The sequence below is a fragment of the Neopsephotus bourkii genome, unplaced genomic scaffold (genome assembly GCF_033783945.1).
Source record: "Neopsephotus bourkii isolate Nb327-2 ecotype Australia unplaced genomic scaffold, CSIRO-AGI_Nbou_v1 NB_1539, whole genome shotgun sequence".
NCBI classification, from domain to species: Eukaryota; Metazoa; Chordata; class Aves; order Psittaciformes; family Psittacidae; genus Neopsephotus; species Neopsephotus bourkii.
The window spans coordinates 371,397-393,540 of record NW_026902015.1 but is presented as its reverse complement, the minus strand read 5'-3'; the positions used below and the strand labels follow the sequence as shown (position 1 = coordinate 393,540).

At 38.6% G+C, this 22,144-nt stretch overlaps 1 protein-coding gene across 1 annotated transcript in view; it reads left to right on the top strand.

The window, feature by feature from the left end:
* Window positions 1-21,093, top strand: part of STK31 (serine/threonine kinase 31) — a 35,483-nt gene extending 14,390 nt beyond the window's left edge. Inside the window, exons 12-24 of the mRNA XM_061370315.1 lie at window positions 1,644-1,820; window positions 4,458-4,574; window positions 5,633-5,752; window positions 6,207-6,338; window positions 7,357-7,458; window positions 8,288-8,368; window positions 8,687-8,812; window positions 9,650-9,775; window positions 10,024-10,110; window positions 11,013-11,162; window positions 12,748-12,873; window positions 14,822-14,890; window positions 19,449-21,093. Of these exons, the coding sequence (XP_061226299.1) occupies window positions 1,644-1,820; window positions 4,458-4,574; window positions 5,633-5,752; window positions 6,207-6,338; window positions 7,357-7,458; window positions 8,288-8,368; window positions 8,687-8,812; window positions 9,650-9,775; window positions 10,024-10,110; window positions 11,013-11,162; window positions 12,748-12,873; window positions 14,822-14,890; window positions 19,449-19,634 (1,599 nt within the window). The 3' untranslated portion in view covers window positions 19,635-21,093. The remainder of the gene's footprint in view (window positions 1-1,643; window positions 1,821-4,457; window positions 4,575-5,632; window positions 5,753-6,206; window positions 6,339-7,356; window positions 7,459-8,287; window positions 8,369-8,686; window positions 8,813-9,649; window positions 9,776-10,023; window positions 10,111-11,012; window positions 11,163-12,747; window positions 12,874-14,821; window positions 14,891-19,448) is intronic.
* The last annotated feature ends 1,051 nt before the right edge of the window (window positions 21,094-22,144 follow it).

Below are 22,144 nucleotides of genomic sequence, written 5' to 3'. Positions count from 1 at the left end.
AGTCCTGGTTGTGGCATCATCATGTCAAGCTCACTTCCTCACTGCCACAGTACCTGCAATCCTCAGCAAGGGGAGGCTGTTGCTGCTTCATTCAGGCCTGTGGTGATACTGTCAGTCTAAGTTATATTTGGTTGCTTATATGACCACTGGATTGAAAATGTCTAAAAGGCTTCTGACAAATGACTTTAAGTTCCATCATACTGCTTTTTCCATGGTATTGGCCACTGAGGATGAGGAGATGCAAAGATGGAAACCTCTCTCAAGTTGGAGAGCTCTTTTGGTGTTTTTCTTCATCAGGATGACGCAACTGTTGTTTGGGAAGGTCTGTGACATTTAACTCAAATGTTCCAGGATCTGAGAAAAGGGAGAGAAAGTGAAACACTGCATGTAACCAAGCTGCCAGCAGCCTTTCTCAGGGTTTCTTTAGTTATCTTGTCAGGTGTGATGTGTGTAAGTAAAATGATGGATTTTGAGAGCTTTACAAAAGCACAGGTTCATCCAGTCAAATCCAACTGTTCAGGAGAATTTTCTCTTTTGAATTATAGCAAATCGCCTGCAAACACCAATGTAGCTCTTGAGAATTTTTTTATCATGGGACTTTCTACCCAGGTGCTAGGAAGGCTGCTTTCTGTTAGGATGTTGTCTCCACTGGTAATTGACTGATACATTCCTCCCTGACCCTGCTGTTGCTTCAGGTCATTTGACAGACTGCCCTTTGTTTAAAAGTGATTTCTGTTTGCCCTGAGCTTTAGCCTCAGTGCTGTTCCGTTGTGCATAGTGTAGCACTTCAGCTTCTTTTCTAATACAGTTCAAAAGAAGGTGGACCCTGTGTGCTTCGTATACTTGTGGAATACTTGACTATTATATGGGAATGGAAGTTTCCAGACTGTAAAACTAGTTTCAGACAGCCTACGGGTGTCATGGCACCTAGGTAATTCCTGTTCCATCTAGGAATCGGTTTGATGATGAAGGTGCTTCTGAAGAGGTTTGCTAGTGACTTTTGAAGGGATAAATCAGTCCAGAAGCACTCTTTGAGTGTGTTGCTGCTTGCCTTGTTTCTCAGTACAAGTTCACTTTGTTTTCTGAATTCAAGCAATTCTATGAGGACCGTTATAAATCAAGGCCAGGTTGGACAGGGTTTTGAGCCTCCTGGTCTAGTGGAAGCTGGCCCTGCCCATGGCAGGGGGGTTGGAACCAGGTGATCTTTAAGGTTCCTTCCAACCCAAACCATTCTATGATTCTGTGAACCCCATTTTTCTTTTTATCTTGATGAGTATGACTTTAAATCCATAGGGTAAGATGACTAGAAGGCAAATGACTTCTTAAGAGCTGTTAAACGTTTTGGGGTGTCTTTTCCTTCCATGTGTTGAAGGGAAAAACCAGACTCTGCGACCTCTGTGTGGGATCCTTTTCTACATCGAAGTTTTTGGTTGACGTACTGGCACTAGAACTGAGAGGAAAGTATAAATAAAATATACTACGCTGGATACAGAAAGAGGCTTATGTAGTAGAAATAATGGTACGCCAGCAGGTAGTGCTAACCTTCGTGTGTTAAATGTCTTAACTTTTATAGATAGCTTGTGGTCACAAAATTGTTCTTGTTTTCAGACCTGTTTTTTTTCTTTGATTCATTTCATGTGCAGGAACTGTCTGCTTCTCTGGAGATGTATGATCAAGGTTCTGAAGCAGGTGACTCTGAGGAGGTATTTCAAGAGTTCTTTAAGTGGAAGAGTATTAAAACAGAGAAATTAATTTGTGTCAGAAATGATACAGACACAGCTCTGCGAATTCTTGCTGACTGGTTCAGTGATGTCTTAAAGGTAAGGATGTACAGTCATTTTTTTCCTGTTGGTGAAAAATATGAAGTATGATGCTAATGGAGCTAGTGAGCAGTAGGCATTAATAGGGATAGCTACTTGTGGCAGGGGAATTGTGCCATGAATTAGTGGCTCTAAATGAAAGTGCCGTAATACAAAAGGAAAGGGAATGTGCTGAGGAATGAAGTATTAATTTACCTTTATTCTTAGTGTACCTTCTTGGTGAGCCAGAGTTTATGCTTGCTTTGAAAGAACATCTTTTGTATCAAGACCAGGTTTTCTATGCAAGTATAACTTTTGTAGGGGTGTGCTCTATCTGTTCATTGTGTGACTGAAATGCTTTAATTAGTCCTTTCACATGGTCTTTGGATAGAAAAACTTTAAGGTTTTAAAAGATTAAGCAGCTTGTAAATGCTGCTGGAAGAGGTGATAGAGTGCAAAGCAGAAGTCAGTCTGACTTGACATGATCTAGGTACAGGTCACAGAAAAATATATAGTAGATTTTTTTTTTCCTTGTTGAAATGCTGAGTGTGGAGAATTTATTCTCATAAATTGTTCACTCCTATTTGCATGTCCTGCAGTATTTTCTGGAATACCATTCTGATGCTGTGTGTCTCTCTTGAGTTGTAGGAGATTTGGAGCATTAAAGTTGGAGTGCATTCTGTTTGTCTTAACAGGAGATGGAAGGTGGAAGCGGGTTACCATCCACTGAGTTCTCATTGTAAAGAAAGTGCAAAGCAGGGAGGCAGCTTCATGACTTCCCTGTCTCTGTGCTTAATATCTATGGTCTTGCTCAGTTTAGGACTCCTGACACTGGGAAAAAAAGAAATCTTCCCTCATTCAAAAGGATTGGGTTAAGCTTTGATATTTTGACTTTGCTTGGCAGGGGGGTTGGACTAAATGATCTCAGAGGTCCTGTCCAACCCTAACAAGTCTGTGACTCTGTGGAAAGACTGTAAGCTGCTCTTTCTCTCTCTGTTCCTGCAGGCCCAGCTTCCTTCATCTCCTTGTGCTTTTTGTGCAAATGTTGTCAGTTTATGTCAGCATAAACTTCCTGCCCATATGAATTGTACATAATCCACCAGGGTCATGAGCTTTCATACTGAACAGGTCTTCTGCCCTTGCATGTCATTGTACCCAGAGCATTTATTGTGGTCAGATGCTGTTACAGATGACACTGTTCCTTGACCTGATGATAAATGCTGTTCAGCAGCAGCAAGCAGCATCAGTTGGTGCGTGTCATGTGCAGTACAACATAAACATCTGCAAGTAATTATATTTGTTAATAATCATGTCAGTTATTAGAGGGGGCAAACAAACCTGCAGGTGGGTTTCTGTGATTGCTGGGTGCAATTCAGAGTGCTATTTGTCATGTATGAAACTGGCTAAAGTTTGTTAGTGTGGTGATGAACTTCCCATTCAGATTCCAGATCTGAACTCTGGAAAGTTCAGAGGCACAGGAAGCATACAGGCTTTTGGCATGAGTTGGTAAAGCCCTTGTAGGTAGAACAAGGAATAATTTTTTTATTTACCTGTCTTAATCCTGTCAGCTTTTGACATGCAATTATGCTGTTGCAATATAATTTCTGCCTCTTTAATAAAAAGTGTGAGCAGTTGTGTAAGGGAAACATTTCTTTGAAGTGTTTCCTTTCCCCTTATTTTTAAACAGATTAACTCCTCTTCCTCTCTTCCTGAATCTATATTAATCTTGTGTAGCACTGATTGGAATCTATAATAGGAAATGGGTCAGTGGCAGACAAGGGAATTTTCAGAGACTGGATGGCTCATTTCCAGTAGCTCTAGGCTTTGGGGAGCAACATCCTGTTTGAACTGGCAGTGTTAACAGTTTTATTTGAAGTGCCTTTAAGGTAAAGGCAACAAAATATTTTTACAGTCTTTAGTGTTAGGTAAATGAGCAAAGTGGGTTTGGAGTTCAGAGGTTTCTGTCATGACTGTGTATCTTGCGTGGTAACTACAGGACCATATTTTCATTTCAGTTCTGTTTGCCAGTGAAGTGTCTTTCCTTGTGCAGATAGGAGTAACAAAACTTTGCTGAAAAGAACGTTTAACGTAATTATAAGCTGATCTTACTGTTTTTTCTCTGGCATATCCTGTGTTGTATCTTGAAGCTGAAGTTATTTCCGACTTATGTGAAAACAGTTAGGGTTTCCTGGTGAAATCTTAACCTTATTTCACACTTGATAGACTGTGAAATAGATGCTAGGGTGTTTCTTTATCTCAGGTAGTACTACATAGGAATGTAAACTGCACTTGATAGTGAAACTGCCGTATTGTGCATCTTGTGTATCACTGTGTGAGAAGCACACATGTTGATTTTTGACAGACTCAGTAAGAGAAGGATTTGGATTCTTCTACTGTTTCATTTTGGCAAAAATCAAAAAGAGATTAGAAAATAAAATCCAGTTAAGGCAAGAATCAACTTTCTTCTTGCCTGATGAATCTTAACTCTGTTAGTTCTAGAAATGGTTGTATCACTCAAGTGTGAGGCAGTTAAAGGTGAGATCTGACACAAATCCGGATTAGATTTCCAGTAGCACTAACTTGCTTGTTTTTGCTATATGCTTGCTAATGCCTTACTTACAATTGCAAGGCTGATTGTTCCCCCTCCCCCCCTTGAAGTGTTTTGACCTGATGTCAGAAGCATCTTCAGAGCTAGATGAAGTGGTTGGCAAGGCAGATGAAATTCTGAAAAAGGTTGAGTTGGCTATTTGTGAAGAACTGGATGCTGACTTAAATGTAAGTAAGTTCTGATCATGTCTACTGTGTGATGACTTCTGTGTATTTTATACATCTTTAATTTCATCTTAAAGCTTTTCTTAATATATCAGATGAGTTTATTTGCTGCAAGGCAGAATCTGTTTTTTTGTGGAAATGTGATAGAAGTCACTCAGGTTGCTCTCCAGAGAGAAGAGAATGTGTTTTCCAATCCTCTCCAGAGGCAGAGGACATCTTTGGGTTACAGGAACTTAGCTGTATATATGACTGGCTTAACTAAGAAACACTGGGAAAACTGGTTCCTCCCTCTCTGTGTGCAGAGAAGCTCTCTTTGAGCTCTACCGAGTTTTGGTGCTTGCTGAAAATACAGGAAAGGAAGTCTCTCTTTAAAATTAAAGAGATTGCCTCTGCCTCTGTGTGTGGATATGTATGGATACATATACGTTTTCCAGTCTTAAGTTTTTCATCACTTTCATTTTGCATGGACAGTTGTTCTTGCCTTACTGATGATGTTTTTCTGTGCTTCTGTTAGCCTTTCCCCCAGTTATTTACTTTTTCTGATAAGCATTTCTTCCATTCTCTTTTGCTGACTCTTGGAGGCACTTGCATTGTTTCTGTAATGAAAGTCCCTGCTGTGCCAGAGAATGGTCATGTCAGCAAGAGTTGAACCTGTCCTTTGATGTAGCATTATATTAACAACAAACCAGTAGCTTAGTCTGCTTGTGACTGCTCTCTAGTAGAACCAATGACTGTCCTTCAGAAGAAGAGTGGCATGTTTTGCTGCATCATATTTTATTTAACCGCTAAAAAATTAAATAAATGCTTTCATAGCATGTGGAATATGAAATTGGTCTTCTGCACAGAAGTGTCAATCAGTTGTATTCTATTGAAACTACTGGATGAATTCTTCCACTTGCAAACTTCCCTTTAAGAATCAATTTTAAGAAGAGAAAAATGTGATATTTTTTTTTCCCATTAATAGTGGAATTTCTCAGTAAAGGTTTTGCAACTCAAACGTTGGTGTATATAGATGAAGAACAGCTCTTAATCTTTAATCTCCCTCTGTAATTCAATCCCAGGAGCATGATGAAGCAGAGAAGAGAATAATTATGAGTGCTTACAATGAAGTTATACATAAAGTTCGTCAGGAGCAAAGTATGATCTCTGTCATAGAGAACAGATATTTGGCCAGTGTTGAGGTGAATTTATGCCTTCTTTATTTCTGATCTGTAGTAGTAACCCTTTCTGATATAAATTCTTTTTGATACAAGGAACTTCTAGGAGTGTATTGGTAATGAGAGATTGGTTGAGTTAAAGCTTGATAATTGCAGTTGTATATTGCCTTAGCCAATGATTAATTTCAGTTAAAAACAAAGATGCTTTTTAAAAAAAGCAGAAGCTGGAACCTCTGGATTTGCTGCAGATTGGTGGGTGTGTAACTTAAAGAATTGAGCTTTAAATAGAATATTGTTTTTTTCAGAAGTTTGTTAATGTAATTACAATGAAACACAATAAAACCTCTCTTCTTTGGAAAAATACTGTGAAAAGCTGCATTCAAATAGGCTTCAAGCAGTTTCTCTAATGAATTGGACTAAAGCGTAGTAAAATAAAATGCTTGAACACTTTCTCATCTATTTTTTTTTCACATCCTAGTTCAAAAACCAGGCAGAGGAATGGATGAATATAAGACCCAATATCAACAGCTTACTGTCAATTAAGAAAACTGTGAAAGCCTTAAAGGCCCAGTTAAGGTGGAAGCTGGTTGAAAAGAACAACTTGGAGGAAGTATGAAACCGTTACAGTGTTTTTGTCTGTTGTTTTCAGATTGGTTTAGAAACATTAATTCTGTCTACTCCAGCTAAGTGGTAACTATTAGGAACACTTTTTTTGTGTGTTGTTTTCTGACCCTGATTTTGCTGTTAACTGTGGAAGTTTTACAGGCCCCTGAGATGAAGCCTAAATGGCTTAAAAGAAATAAAATGCATTCAGTGCATGTCCACTTTTCTTTTTCATTCCCCAATCATGGCACTGTGCTTTTAACTGAGTCCCTCTGGCGATAGTTGCTGTCCACAGCACGAGGAGGCTTGTTCAGCTCTTTTTATTGTGCTGGTTGAGAATTACTATAAGATTTTACTTCGTTAATAATGTGTGTACCTCCTCTTTGGTGACAGAAGTCAATGTCTGTTCCAGTTTTCAGGGTTCCCCACTACCCCTCAGGGAAGTCTGAAGAATGTAAATATTACTCCAGCTTCAGTGCTGTTTGTTTGATTGCACCTTAATTATTCTGGTGATGCTTAAGGAGAAAAAACCTGTCTGTGTCTCTGTATAAGTATTGTAAAGGGGCAGTAAGCTTCCAAGAGGGATTTAAAATGAGGCACACTAAGGAAATGGATAGGAAAAGGATTTTTGAATAATGAGCTGACATCATGAAATGCCTGCTTATGGGAGGAAAAAAAAATGAATGAATGATAGAACCTGACATTCCTGGTAGATGAATGGTGTTGCTGTTGTGGTTGTATGTGATCAGTTAATTAAAAAAAAAACCACAACTCTTTGACTTAGGAAATAAGTAAGCAAAGGGGTAGAACATTTGGTCTGTCAAATAAAGGGAACACCTTTCTCAGGGATTAGATTTTAAGAGATTCTCTCTTGTTTCCAGGAAGCAGATTGAGTAAATATGTATTTGAGAATGCATTCCACTCCAAAAATGTGATATGGAAGCTGCTTTTTAATCCTGATGTAGTAGGCTGCTGTTTTCTGGTATAATAGCAAAATGAGACTAACTTTGTTATTCCTAATGCAGTCTGATGATTACAGTGAGTGTGAAATGACAAGAATAAGAGAGGAAATTGCTGAAGTTCGAAATAGGGTTCTTCAGGAAATAGCCAAGGAACAAGAAGAATATGTAAGTATTGAATTACTGAGGCAACTAAAAGCCATATGAGACACACCTGCATTAGTTGGTTTAACGTGTGTTCTGGGTGATTTTTATAGTGTTGAATGTTAAGGTGGCCCTTTTTTGGTGAAACCTATGGTAGAAAGCATGGAGGCTGATAAGTTTTATCTCTATTTGGATATAATTTCTTCAGGTCTTCCCCCCTTTCTTTCCTCTGTAAGGGGGTGAGCTGAGAAAAAAAGTGTAAGCAGTAGCTCTCAACCCAGAAGAGCATCAGATGAAAGTGTAAGCTCTGTTGCTGAAGAAGGGAACTGTTTCCTCATGACTAGGTTGAAGCAGTGAAGGAGACCACTTTTTCTCTAAGCCCTCTATATGGAGAGAAGAATCAAAAACCGTTGCCTTGTGAGCAAATAAAGGGCCCCATAGTGTGTGGTCGCGGTATACTTACCTCTGCAGATGTAAAGTTTATGTGTAGTAGTTACTTTGCAGCATTACAGCTGTGTGGGATGCGGAGATGCGTGAGATGCTGGCCTGGTCTGTGTTACAACTTTATTTCTGTCTTCCTCCACTTACCTGTAGGGAAGTTGTTTTACTTTGTTTAGGCCTGATAAAACCTCTTGTAGAAAAGATGACACATTTTCTGTGATAGTGCATGAGCTGTTTGGGGCCTTAACAGTACCCATCTTCAGAGATTTAAAAAATCTGATACCTTGGTGTTGTTGAAGGAGGTATAGTCATGGTCAATGTACATTTGAATATGCTGGGTATATGTTGCAGATGTCAGTATATATGTGAGAAGCTAGTGACCTGAAGCTGTGGCCTTGTTTCCTTCATTTAGGAGAAGCTTACATGGTTGGTACAGAAATGGTTCCCTGAGTTACCACTTCTTTATCCAGAAGCAGGAATTCTAAACTATATGGTAAGCAGAAATTGTTTGAATGCACTGTCAGTGACTGTTTTGGGCACAGTCAGGGCTCTGCACAGTCTGTCCATTTGTGAGACAGACACCCTGAGCATTGTCTGTTGTAGTCTTCCTCCTTCTTACCGTCTTCTGGGAGATGTTCGAGGAGTGTATTTCATTAGCTGCCTCATCATGGCCAATCTCTTGGTAATAGATCTTGTAACTTGTTAACATGTCCCAGCTGTTTTGTTAAAGAGTGAGGAAGAGGAGAGGTAGATGAGGCCTCTGAATCTTACCAGCTGTTACCCTGAATATCTACGTGTGCATGTGCTTCAGAACTCCAGTGGACTCCTGACATGCAGCCTGGAGCGAGATCTTTTGGATGTTGAGCCCATGAAGGCACTGAGCAAAAAGCGACCGTTAATGTGTTCAGAAATTTGGGGCCAGAAGGTTCTTTTAAAGGTAATGTTGGCACTGGCTTTCAGTTGATGCTGTAGGTGAAGCCTTGGCTTATTAACATGATGATTCTGAATGAACTCTGCTGTTCCTGCCATGTCTTTGTATTTAACGGCCCTTAGAATCGTAGAATCAACTAGGTTGGAAAAGACCTTTTAAGATCATCAAGTTCAACCATTACCCCAGGATGGTCAAGACCACAACTTAACTGTATTGCTGAGGTCCTCATCTACATGGCCTTGTCTGCCTTTTCTAATGGCAGATTTTCATGCTGGGACCTATAGAACATGAAGTGGTTTTCCTTCTGGATTACTTCCATACTGCTTACTAATTCTTTCCCCACTCGCCTTCTTTTCAGGACTGCTGTAGTGAGCAGTGCTTCCCCTCTACCGTCTGTCTTTCTAGTATCTGGTGGACCTTTTATCCTCTTCATTACTTCCGTCCCTTTTGGCAGATGCTGGTTTGTCTTTCTGATGATTTCACTGAGAAATTTCTGGAACTGCTGCTTTTCCCATGCTCTACTTCTTTGCCAGGTGTGCTAGCAATTGGGAAACCAGGGGATGTAGTATTACAAGAGGCATAATTGTAAATATTCTTGGTTTTGACTTGACTTATTTAAATCTTAAAGACATGATCCCTGTTTTGTGGGTACAGAATTTCTAAGCATTAACAAGAAAATACAGGAATAGCCTATGACAGTCAGCATTGAGTTTTGTGTCAAGTAGAAGAGGAAGTTATTTGACGGCACCTAACAATATGCCTTTCTTTAATTAAAAAAGGAATAAATGCAGTAATGTCATGGTCATTAAAAGTAACAGTTTGGTATCTTCTTTTGCTTTTAAGGGCTACTCTGTAGATGTAAGCTCAGAAGCCAAAGTCATAGAAAATGTTGCCAAGTATCACAGAGCTTGGAATCAACAGAAAGAAAAATCTGGATTATTACAACTGTTGTTTCTTCTTTTCTGCAAGGCAAGATTCAAATCAGTGACCTTGATTTCTGATTTAAGCTGGAAGACGTGCAGATGGACCTTAAAGCTTTAATGTATTTTAACTTTGAGCATGGAATCAGAAAAGTTATTTCCTTTCTGACTATAGATAAACTGTTTACTTTGTAAACATAATGAATTGATTTATCACACATCTAGTGCATGCTAAACTTCCCAATATACCTGATATTTGAAGCAATTTATTTTTCCTTTTCTTTTTTGTTGTTGAAGTCTGATCCTTTGATATATTTAATGGTCCCGTATTACCCAGGAGCATGTCTGGGAGCTGTACAGGCTGATACACCTTTAACTTTAGAAGTAAGTATAACTACTTAAACTATCAGTGTTCTATTTTGTATGTTTCTGAACTGATCTCTTCTTGCTGGTCTCTATCTTATGGTGCTGATGATGTTTTATTAGGGTATTTTTTGGTAGCTGAAAGTTGCACAGGATAGCTTGACTGGCATTCTTAGCATCTGGTCAGGCAGTAATTTATAACTTTCCCAAAGAGAGTTTGCTTGGATATGCTTTTTTCTTTTATTTAACTGACTGCCTTAGCTGTGTTACTCGTACATTTTAAAAGTACTAAAATTGAACAGGCTCCCTACAGCACCAAGCTTGTCAGAGTTCAAGGAGCATCTGGATGACAATCTTAGTCATAGTGTTAGGTGGTCCTGTGAGGAGCAGGAAGTTGGGCTTGATGATACTTACGGGTCCCTTTCAACTTGAGGTAATCTGTGATTCTATGTTCAGGGGCAGGCATTTCTACATGGAAGTTTTAGAGGACTCCTGTGTGTGTAAATCATCCCTCCACCTTCATTCCTCTTCCTTTCCTTTACCTCCTCCCTGCACAATCTTTAGGCAGTTCGGATAGTCATCTCTTCTCAAAGAAGCAGTAGCTAGAAGCCAGTACAGTCTTTTTTTCTAGTTCTGTTTGCTGACTTGAACCTACTTGCAAAGATCCAAGTTGCATGTTTTTTTTTTTAGTGGTGTCATGTCTCACCCTACCTGGCTCTGCAAGTCATAACAGTTTTACTGTGAATTAATCCATACTTCATAAAATGGAATTGGAATGAACTCTGTGTACAAACCTTTTTAAAAAAAGAAAGAAAAGTTTTAGTTCTGGATAGAAACTTACTTATTACTGTACTTTGTTTTTTTTCCTATCTATCTGTCTTAACTATCTTATCTATCTTTGCAATAAACACTCAAATCATTAGGAGTCATTAAAAGTGATGAAAGGTGTGGCCAGAGGTCTACAGACATTGCATGGAGCTAATATAGTACATGGATCTCTGAATGGAAATAATGTTTTTGCTGTGGATCGAAAACAAGGAATCGTTGGAGACTTTGATTTCACAAAATCAGAGGTAAAAAAAATCCTTTAGTGACTTTTAATCAGAATTATACATCAAACCAGATAACTGTGTCTGCAGTTTGAAAGATTTCTTGATAAACTTCGTGCTTTGCAGTGAGACTCCTGTTTCGTAATCTTAATAGGGTTGTGCTGGTGGACTCTTGTTGAAATTTTTTGTAAACACAGTCAAATCTTGGAGGGGGAAAAAAGAACTACTGAGTGGGCTCTGGTTAAATAAAACAGTGGAATAAAAGAGAGAAGTGCAGTAGCTGTTTGTTGCTGTCTTGTATATTTAATCATAATCAGCATCATCAGAGGTGATGTGGTTGGAGAAGGGCTAGTCAAGCTCAAATGAAGTGTTTGCTTTTGTGTTTGGTAGGTAATGAAGTTCTAGTATGTGTTTTTAATCTGTTGTGGTATTTGGTAATTAACAGGATTTTACACATTGCCTATGTGTACCTGTATTTATATGTATTTGTGATTTAGTCCACAGTTTCTGTAGTAAAGAGTTTCTTAGCGGTTCTCAGGGAAAATATAATATTCTTACTATATAATATATAATAATATATAATATTTCTTACTATTCATTGTGTTTACATAGCAAAGTCTTCAAGAATGGCATCTGTTCTGTAGTCACCTTTTGACTTTCTAAACTGAAGTTGGTTGAGCTAAAACATTTTTATGCTGGGGTATGCTTCATGCTTATTTAATTCTTTAAATGGTAATATAATAATACGTCATATTAATATAATAAGCATATTATAAATTACAGTTTCATTGAGAACCCTTATCTCTGCTTTGGCGATGTACTATCTGTTAATCTCATGAAGTGTCAAATGTTGGGACAGGAGGGTGTGCTTCCCTTGGAAATAAATTTCAGTTTTCAACATGCTAAAGAGAGATGCTTAAAAATTATTTGCCAGCTGAGTTTTCTGCAAGGTCATACTCGGTACAGATGGTGTCACTGTGAATATTGCAGGAGCTGAGGAAGACTCTCCCTCTCTTTACTCTTACCTGCAGGAATGGGCTGTGCTGCAAAGAGCAGTTCAAGTGTGATAGAGCAGGGATCTGTGCTTCACAGCCTGGATCCAGTCTGTGCCTTCTCTATAGGGATGTCAGTATTGCTCAGTGATGGTACTTCCTGCATGATCACAAAAAGCAGGAGTGGAGCTGGTAACTGATGTGTTACCAAGTACTCTTGGCAATTTGGAGACAGAAAAAAGTCTGGCAGAGAAGAAAAAAGTAGGAAAGCTGGCAGAACTGAACTTTAGAACTTGAATGATTTTTAATACTCATGGGTGGATTTTTCCTCATTTAAGAAGTTTTCTAGTTTGTGTTCCTTACCACCTTATGAGCTTTAATAGTTCTAGTGTGGAGTAAAATCTGCCATGCCTATTCTTAGATTTATAGATACTATAAATTGACATTATCTTTATGCACCAGTTTTTATCAGTAAAGAGGGACTTTACAGTTCAGTCTGTGTCAGCACAGAGCTATGGTAAATTTGTCTGACAGATGAAAAAGGAGAGGGTGATACATTTGCTTCAATGTGCTGTCAGTCTTGCTTGAAATTACAGCTACAGTTTTTTTCCCCATAGGAACAGCGTGCTGCTGCAAACACTATGGTTGTCAGTACCTTGAGCTTAATTTCTCCTGAACTGAAAATGGGACAGCCAGCTTCTCCAGCCTCTGACATGTATGCTTATGGCTGCCTTCTGTTCTGGGTATGTGGTAGCTTGTGGGGAGTTTCTAGTAATATTGTGAAACTGTAGTGGGCTTATAAAGAACAGTAAATGTTGTCTCCAACTCCAGCTTTGAACTATTTTGGCGAAATAAGTGTTCCAAGTTTTCAACTGAGTAGTAAGTGTGGAACAAATGGGAGTTATGATTATGGGCAGAAGACAGTGCATTTTCTGTAAATATAAATATGATTTATATATCAATATAAATATGAACAAAAATTACCCTTTTGTACCTTATGCTGTGGATTGTCAGTTCTTACTGCACTTCCTGTTCATTCCGTGTGAGCCTTTTGTTTTTACTTTTTTTCTGTGACCTTGCCCCTGAGGAATTACCTAAACCAAAAGAGAGGGAAGATGAAGGTAAGGATGGGCTGCTGAATGTTTTGTTGCTGGCAGCAGTGCTTAGAGAGCTGTTTTGTTTCTCAGTGCATGTTTTGCCAGGGAGGAGAAAGCAATCGACTTTCTTGTGTTAGCTGGTATGTTGCACAGCATCTCCTCCATATCTTTTTGTCTTCTGGTGCTGTATTGCTACCTCCCCAACTCAGGGTGTCAGTACCATGTGTTCTGAGTAGGAAAACTTCCAGTCTCCTGGACTTGAAAAGCCGTAAGTTGCCCAGCAAGTGCTGATGTTCCTAGGCACTGATTTTTGCATGAGCACTTGGTATATTGGAACTGGTTCACTGAGTGAGTTGGAGCTCCAAGTAGATAGGGGTCTTCCTGGGAAACATTGGCAGTTCCAGTAACTCCACAGTGATGGCTTCAGTAATCCGTTCTGTGCCCTAGCATCTTAAAAACACTTCCTGACAGAGATGTAAACTGCTAATTGGTAGGTAGCCGCTGTCAGATACCTGAGCTGACAAGACAAAGCTGGTTCATGTAAAAGTCACTCTTCATTAAGTTTTATTCCTGATATAGGAGGCAGGTGCTTATAATTATTTTGTATTGAAAAGGATAAACTAAAATGTGGCTTAATATCATAGATATTTATAATTTATTCATGTGGTATGGTTTAGTTGGACAATTTCAGTACTATTCAGATTTTCATCTGGTCAAAAAGAAGTTTTTTACAAGTAGAAATGAATAAAAAAAGAAAAACCAAAGTTTTACAAATGGCTGATTCTTTTTGAAGAGAATATCTGGGGTGCTGCATGATTGTCATTCTTTTGAAACCTCATCCAAGTTTGCCAGCTGAACTTCAATTAATCCATGTGTAACTAATATTCAGTTCAGACTTGTCATTGTATTGATTATTTGATGGAAGATTCTAGCTCAAGTGTTAGTATTATGTTCAGCAGTTGCCAGTATCATGTTGCGTGTCTGAAATTGTATTCTCTCTCATTAAACAGAAGTGCTGCTTCTAAAATGGAGGTGGTTTTCAGAGTTCTCTGCCGATCTGTGTCACAAGAGCCCAGCACTGACTAAATACGTGCTTCCTTTTGCTGCCTTTGTAATTGTTCAGAATAGAGGAATTTTCAGCTTAACCTGGAGGCAGGGTTTTGAAAAGTGCTGTACTCTGGCATGGTTCTTAGCAATAGTAAAGACTGGGGAAATCTTGCTTTATTCATAGGTACAGGGTTCACATTTGTCTCTTGGAGTGCACTTACCCCATAGCACTTCTTAAAGAGGATTATATAATTAATCCAGCTTGAGCATGGACTTTGAGACATGCTTTTAAAAGTCTATTTCTTTTGAGCTCCAAAAGTTTCTTCTGAAACTGATTTGTTTTCTGCTTGTTTCTGTGTAAGGCAAACTTGATATCCTTGCATGTTTTACCCTACTGTGAAATTAGGAAAAAAGCCTTTTCCTGCCGTTTCACCATAACAATCCATTGTCACTTGAAACCTGGAATCGCCTTGAGTGATGTTTGGTTTTGTTAAAGTAACTGCGGGGGGGGAAACCCACCGGTATTAAGTTGTATGTATCTTTACAGCTCTGCATTCAAAACCAGGAGTTTGGGATAAAAGAAGATGGAACACCTGAGGTGGAAGAGGTTGTCATGGTATGTTAATTGTCAGATAAGGAAGATGAGACTGCTCTTGTTCAGAGGTGGTTAATCAATACTTTTAAAAACATCAGACATTTCATTGTAAGTGCTGGGTTGAGAAAATGGTTTTAATGGACTATCTGGATAATTTTAAATAGCATGCAAAAATAAAATGATGTTTGGGAAGATAGAAAACCCCAGAGTTTTCTTAATACCGAGCTCTGACCTCAGGAGGAGCGGCTTCTTCACAGATAACTATTAAATGAATGACACCAAGTTACAGACTTGGGGAATAAGTGATTATGATTCAGCCTCAAAGGAGGTATTTCAGTTAGGAGCCTGTCTTTTCTGAAGTCAGGGAAGTTGTCTTTGTTCACCTGTCTTCTACATAATGGTTGCACAATGCTTGAGCATTTATAAACCAGCCACATTTCACTTTGATCACATAAATGCAGTTGTGAAAGTGTATTATGCCAATTCTTACTCAGTTTGGTTTTGGTATTGTGGTGTTGGGGTTTTTGTGTTGGTTTTTTTTTTGTGTGTGTGTGAAACAAACTTTCCTATGCCTCTGAAACAAATGCATGGACTCTGCATGATAACAAATCTGTGTTGCTTCATTCATTCTTCCTACTCTTAACTGTTGTTCTCTGACTACTGTATGCCAGCTACTGTTGTCACCTTGAACACTATCTTCAGTCCCTTTTTTGAAGGTTATCCTTGCCCACTGTCTCATTTAGTCTTCGAGAATAGGGAAGAGAGCTTGTGTGCCTTCATGTTTCCCAGCTTGGGTCTCCAACTTTGAAGTAGATCCTTCACTTGCCTATCTCTTGGATGTTAAGCAGATAATTTCATGGCCTTCTCTCTGTGTGTCTTAGTTACCTGAGCACTCATTTCTCTTTGGGTTTATTTTCTTGTGTAGCTCTCTTTCCCATAAGCTTTCAGCCTTCTGGCCAGGAGTTAAAACCTTTCTTCTTGCCTGCTTTTAGCCTCTTCTGCCTTTGCTACAAGTGATTCCTTTTCCTCCTCAAAAAAGTTGGAACAACAAAAGACATGCCACCATATCTAGTTTAAAGACATTTACTGGGGGGTTTATGGACCTTTCAGATCATTAGCTTTCCTAAACTAGTTTCCACTTCATATTTTTTGCTGTATTTCTGCTGGCTAGTTACTGACCACTTTGTTTTTGTTCTCTATCTCTCCCATCTCTTGAGAAGATTGCCCTTGAGTTTTGTTTTTTTTTTTTTTTCTTTCTTATATCTGTATGGACTGCTTCTCATATCACACTTATTCTGTTGATCTTACTTTAAATGAGTGCTGCTTTATCTGGATTTGAGAAGGCCATGAAACTCCTTAAATTAAGCCTTATACTTTTACTAAGTGACCTGCAAGCAGGTGACTGTTTAGCTTTTAAGTGAAGCCTTAAGTTATGGTTAGAATTTTCTAAGGAACATAGAGAAGAGTTAGAGATTAATCTCATGCTTTCCAGAAAAGTAGAAAAAAACTTTAAATGGAAAAGTAGAAAACAAAGCAGTGGAGTTGCTGTTGGTCAGATAAGTTTGGGTTGTTGTGTCAAGGGAAAAAGAAACCCAGATAGTAAATCCCTCTTTATTGTTTATACTTTTGTATTAATTATTTGCTTGCTTTGCAGAGATAACTATTGAAGCATGGGGCTAAATTACTGAATTTGTGTTCATTATAAGCATAATGTATCCTGCTTAACTGTATTTAGGGTAAGAAACTGTCGTGATACAGGGCTGGACTAACACAACTGTAGGGATTCCAGTGTCCAGGCAGGGTAGCTTGTGTATCACTACATGATACAGCACTGTAAATATGTTGTTTTATTAGATGACTCTTACCCTCTACAGTATGTGTTGTAATAACTTCTTTTCAGCAGCGTTATCCAGAGATGAAAGCATTACTGATAAAGCACAGGACTGTCTACCAAATCCCTCTGCAAAGTTATTTCTAGCATGACACTACCATGGAAAATAAAACACACATCATTTGAGCAGGGAGGTGATCCTCTGATTTAGTGTTTATTATTGCTCATTATAGTTGCTTGGTTTCTTAAATGAATCTCATGATACACACAATATTGTAGGAAAGAGGATCCAGTACTTCATCGTTCACCATTAGGGCTAACTAGGGGGTTATAAATGTATTCCACAAAACTTGTACAGAACTGTCTGTCCAGTGCATCGATCTGGATAATGCACAGTAATCTTTAGATACAGAAACCCCTAACTTTCTCTCAAGCGTAAGGAAAACTTAATTGTTCAAGGAAATTGAAAAGATGTCTTGGGATGTTAAAACTAGGAGTTGGTTCACTTCTGTTTCCATAAAATTTCTGCTGTGATAATGTTGTGCAAATAAGGTCTGAAGTATGCAAATCAAAGCTTAAATGGCCAGTTTCAGGGTATTATGCTTCTGTGTTCTCCTTTAGTAGGTACCTTTTGAAGTTCAAAGAGCTGCTTTATCTCAAGGACAATTAATGAATTTAGCCATTATTGTTCTTTGCAGAGATTAATTAATTTTACAGCTTTTACTAAGAGCAAGTTTCTTTGACTTTTTTCCCCTGACGAAAAGAAGCAGCATTTGATTTTGACCTTGTCAGGTGATATAATCAATATATCATTGTTGTCAGTTTTTCAGGATTCATCCTGGGTTATGTGCTTGCACGTACACCAACCACCAAAGTCTGCTGGAAAGCAGTCTGTGCTGCCTGCTGTGCACAGGAACACACATGAGTCTTACTAAGAAATGTAATACTAGTAAATATCTTTCAGCTGTTTCTTGAGAAATGCTTTAGACCCCTGGCTGTTAATCCTTGTCCCAGTTCTTGGGGAAAATCTATTTTGCTTTTAAGTGCTTTACCTATAATCAGCTTATTTGGAATTAATCTCCATGCCCATCTGCAGGCTCTTGACAGGCTGGTAATTTCCCTTCTGTATCAGCCTCGTGCCCAGAGGAATAGCACAATTGCAACTAGTAAAATTTTTGTTGTTTCCAGCAAATGTAAATTGCCATAGGAAAATAACAGTAAGCTTGGAAAAAGGGATATTAATGTAAGGTAACTGTTAAGAAAGCAAAGTTTAGAGATAAGATCTTGTAGCTGCTTCTGTAGATGTGCCAAGCTTCAGTGTTCAGTGTGGTTCAGCATCCAGTTTTGTGTATTCAGGGGAAAAGAAAAAAAAGGTAAATAAGAGCAAACACAGTGAAATGGAATAAACATGATGAAATGTTGTCCTACAGCAGTGTTCTGTGTAGAATCACTTTTTGGTTTCCTTTGTGAGAGAAAATGCTGTGAAGGGGGATGTTTGTTGCTGACAGGCATTTGATAGTATCATGAAATGCAAATACACGAGTACAAAGATTTTCAAGCTTTCCACATGCCCAGACTTTTCTTCAGTTTAAATTTTGTAGAGGAAGGGTATAGTCATGGTTCACTCGTGTATTTCATTGCACATGTTTGGGTTGTCTTAACTAGAGACATTTCTTCAAGCATTTAAAATATTTTATAAGTATTTACCAATCTTTATGCCTGTAAGGTTTCAAAACTGTTGATTCTTACCTTTTTACCCAGACTTAACATTATTTGGGAAGTGGCTAATTCTCCAGAGTGACTCTGGTAATTAATGGAAGAATTGGAAATAGTCAGCATGTTTCTTCCAAGTTTTGGACTTTGTGTACATTCCTTTGCATCACAGTCATTCTTCCATCTGGGTGAAACTTGGATAGGTGAGAGGTGTACATGCATCTTGTGCTTTATTGACCCTGCTCAGAGGGCTAGGGTCAGAGGTGTAGGCTTGAGACTGTGAGCAAGCAAGCCTTCTTACGGAAAGATTCTGTACCCAGGAGTTTTGGTAATCTAGATCTCTAGAGCAGCATTGAGATTGTCTTTCTTGCAGTCCCGTTGTCCAAATCCAGAGTGCGCTCTTCCTCCCTCAACAGCTGATGTTTATGCATATGTGTAGCAGCCCTGTTACATTTTGCGTATGGAGTCAAGTGCTGTTAATGTGCTAAGCATGTAGGCACGTAATCCCTTCTGATAAATCCAGAGAGCCTGTATGTCAGTGATGGGTTAATAGCAAAATAGCTGCTGTTGACTTAGAGCCCATTACTTTAGTCTACATAGTTTAATTTACTTCTCCCCTGGCCCCCCATGCTCTTGTAGAGAGAGAAAACAATATAACAAAAGTTAAAAAATGAAGTTGGAGAAGGTGAATGGTGCCTAGTTTGTTCCTTCTCAGTTGCAAGACAAACTGCAGTATTTTTCTAATGTATATTGGTTCAGTGCATTGGTATTTTAAAATATAATAACTGATGCTCTTCCGTGAAATCTTTTGGCACCAGGTTGACAGATCTGGTGCTGAACACTTGCTTTTGTTTTGTTGTTAATTAGCACTATGACTGTCAAGTGTTGCTGACCATTTGGAATGCAATGGTACAATATTTTGTGAGGGCTTTTGGTCCTAAGAATGTACAAGATGTGTTTATCAAATAATTGGTTGTTATTTGTAATCAAGTTTGTTTTGCTTACTGATTGCATCCTTCTCTCTGTTGTTTGTAGGATGAGAAAGTTAAATCTCTGCTCCTGAATTTGTTCTGCTGTAACAGACTGACAGCTGAGCAGGTGCTGAGGGATGACTGCTTCCTTGTAGTTGATGAGTTTCCAGTTTCACCACAAGCAGGTGACGAGCATGAGCCACATGAGAACATGGTTCTGAGAAGACACATAAAAAAAAATAATCAGTGATTAACTGAAGAGAATGGAGCAATCCCTACAGAATAGATGAGGATCTTTTCCATCAGGTGTTTGATTGGGACTTTTGGGTTTGCTTGGTTTTAAATCATTGTCCTCATCTGTAATCTGAAAATACAAAAGGCTTGGTGAATGCAGTCATGTTTTGTGATTACACAATCTTCACTGTGTTTTCTTTTGAGTATGTTTTGTTCTAAATAAGTGTTCAGGGGTATAAGTATGGTGTTACTGATTGTATTCTTAGTAGTCAGCCTTTTTCTTTGTTAGGTTAGGCTTTAACTTTACAGAGAATAATCTTGTTAGATGCTGGAGATCTTTAAGATGAAGCTGTAGTGACTCTTCCTGCTGTGATTCCAGATAACCTGGTCCTCTTAAAGGTGCTCTAGGGAATTATCTGTTTACTGGAAGTTTTTTATTATTGCATGGACAAGTTGTTCCTACAGCAACTGCCTTCAATATTTAAGGAAGAAAAAGTACTGCTCTGACAGCTGGTAGAGGAAATGGTGAGCAGCCTGCCTCTTTTCTATCTTTCTGTATTTAAAAAATGCAGTTGGCTTTCTAGAGAACAGGCATCATTCCAGTTGTTCCTTTGCAATGCTGCTGCCAACCAAACTACGCATACCTTTGCAAGAACTACTGCTTATTTGCTCTATGTAAGTGTGTGTATATATTATCTGTACTTTTGTTTGCAATATCTATAAAGGTGTGATTTTCATGAGCAGGTTTGTTTGCCTGCAACACTTTGCTGTTAATGTTACCATTGGAAGAGTTTTGTCATTTCTTTATTTTTACAGGAAATTGTTTCTTATCTTTGTGAAGGTTTTCATCTCAGAAACAAACAGGTCAAAATGTGCAGAGTTGCTGTAGCAGTCTTTTTAGCCTCTGGGTGTTGCTCTTGGACAGCACTGTTTGCAGACATAGTATTTTGTAGAGGAATGTTTGAAGCTGCATTTTGTCAGATGAAGACTGCAGAAGTGTAGTATGTAATGAGCAAGAAGCATCACCAGGGGAATTGAGGAGCCCTCAGGTATGATAATACAACCCAGCATGGATAGAAGATACCACCTTGGCAGGTCCACCTGTGATATTAGACTGGGTTTTCTACCCTTAAACCAGTTAGGTTTTTTATATGTGATAGCTTGTAAGATGCTTCATCTTTTTTTTCATTAAATGATAATGATATTTTTTTTTTATTTCTGTAATAACCAATGCTAGCATAACCTTTGTTAAAAGTTTTTTTTTTTTATGTAGAATTTCTGGTTAGCATGATAAATATTTTCATTACAGAAATCACAGAAGAATAATACCTTGGATTTTGTCAACAAAAATAAACAGTTTATCAGTTTTGTGATGCTTTCTAGCTAACTGATTGCAGTCTTTCATTGTTAATAAAAGGCTAGCTTTGGTTTTAATGAATGTTAAACACTGAATAGAGGTTAGAAGACTATCCTGATGGTTTGTGTTGTGCTGTGTCATATACATTGGAATAAATTCTTGCCCAGTTTTCCTGCAACCTAAAGTGTACTTCTTAAATCCCGAAATTGGTAACATTTTTGGTTTTCTGAAACCAGAAGTCTGTGTATGCTTGATTAAAAAAAAAACTGCAGTCTCTTCAGCCCAATTTTACCTGTGGAACCTAGCAATGAAACTTATGAAAACTTTTGGTACATACGAGCGTCAGGGTACAAGACAGCCTTTCCATTTGAATTAAATGTTGATTACAGTCTTAATGTAACCAGTTCTGTTTGTACTTCGACCTTTTCTATGGCAGTTTTGTAGCTCTGGCTTTGTTTTCTACTTGCCAGAGGCCTTAAAAAGTTAAGGTGGTTCAGAGTCATGTTGCACAGCTGTCCTGCCAAAGCTGAATTCCAAGTCCTCTATGCATTGCTGCAGCTTCTCTTTGTAACTAGCTTCTTGAGAGCTTTTATTCTGTTCCAAGTCCTCACTGGTTATAAGGTTTCTCTGTTACTCTCAAGGGCAGTCTGTGGTGGTATTACTGGAATCTGAAAATCTGTGAAATGCAGGTTCTTAATAGTGTTGCCTTATGTACGCTGTGGTGGGTTAAGTTGCTGCCTGCTCTCGCCTTGCCCTGCCAAGGCAGGAGTAGAGCAGACACAGGGGCAAGACTTGAAGGAGAGTATAAGAGTTATGTACCCAGTAGATGGTCTTTTGAATGTATCGAGGTTCAGTGGAAGGATCTTAAGTGGTAATTAGCAAACTTGAAATTTTTATGCTGTGTTTGGATCAACTGTGATAAATTGCAAGCTGTGGAAGTCCTACAAGCTAAACACTGAACAAACATGTGAGAAGCCGTGTGCAGTGTAAGTAACATACAGTGCAAATGTGTATAGCCACCACAACTCGGAGGGTTTATTTTGTTGCATGTATCTCACATGCACTTTACAAGTTTGACTGTCTGCCTCAGGAGAAAAAACGAGAGAATAACCAGGAGGATGCATTTGGAGCTAATAGAGTGAAGATGCTTTGGTCATTATAGAGTCATT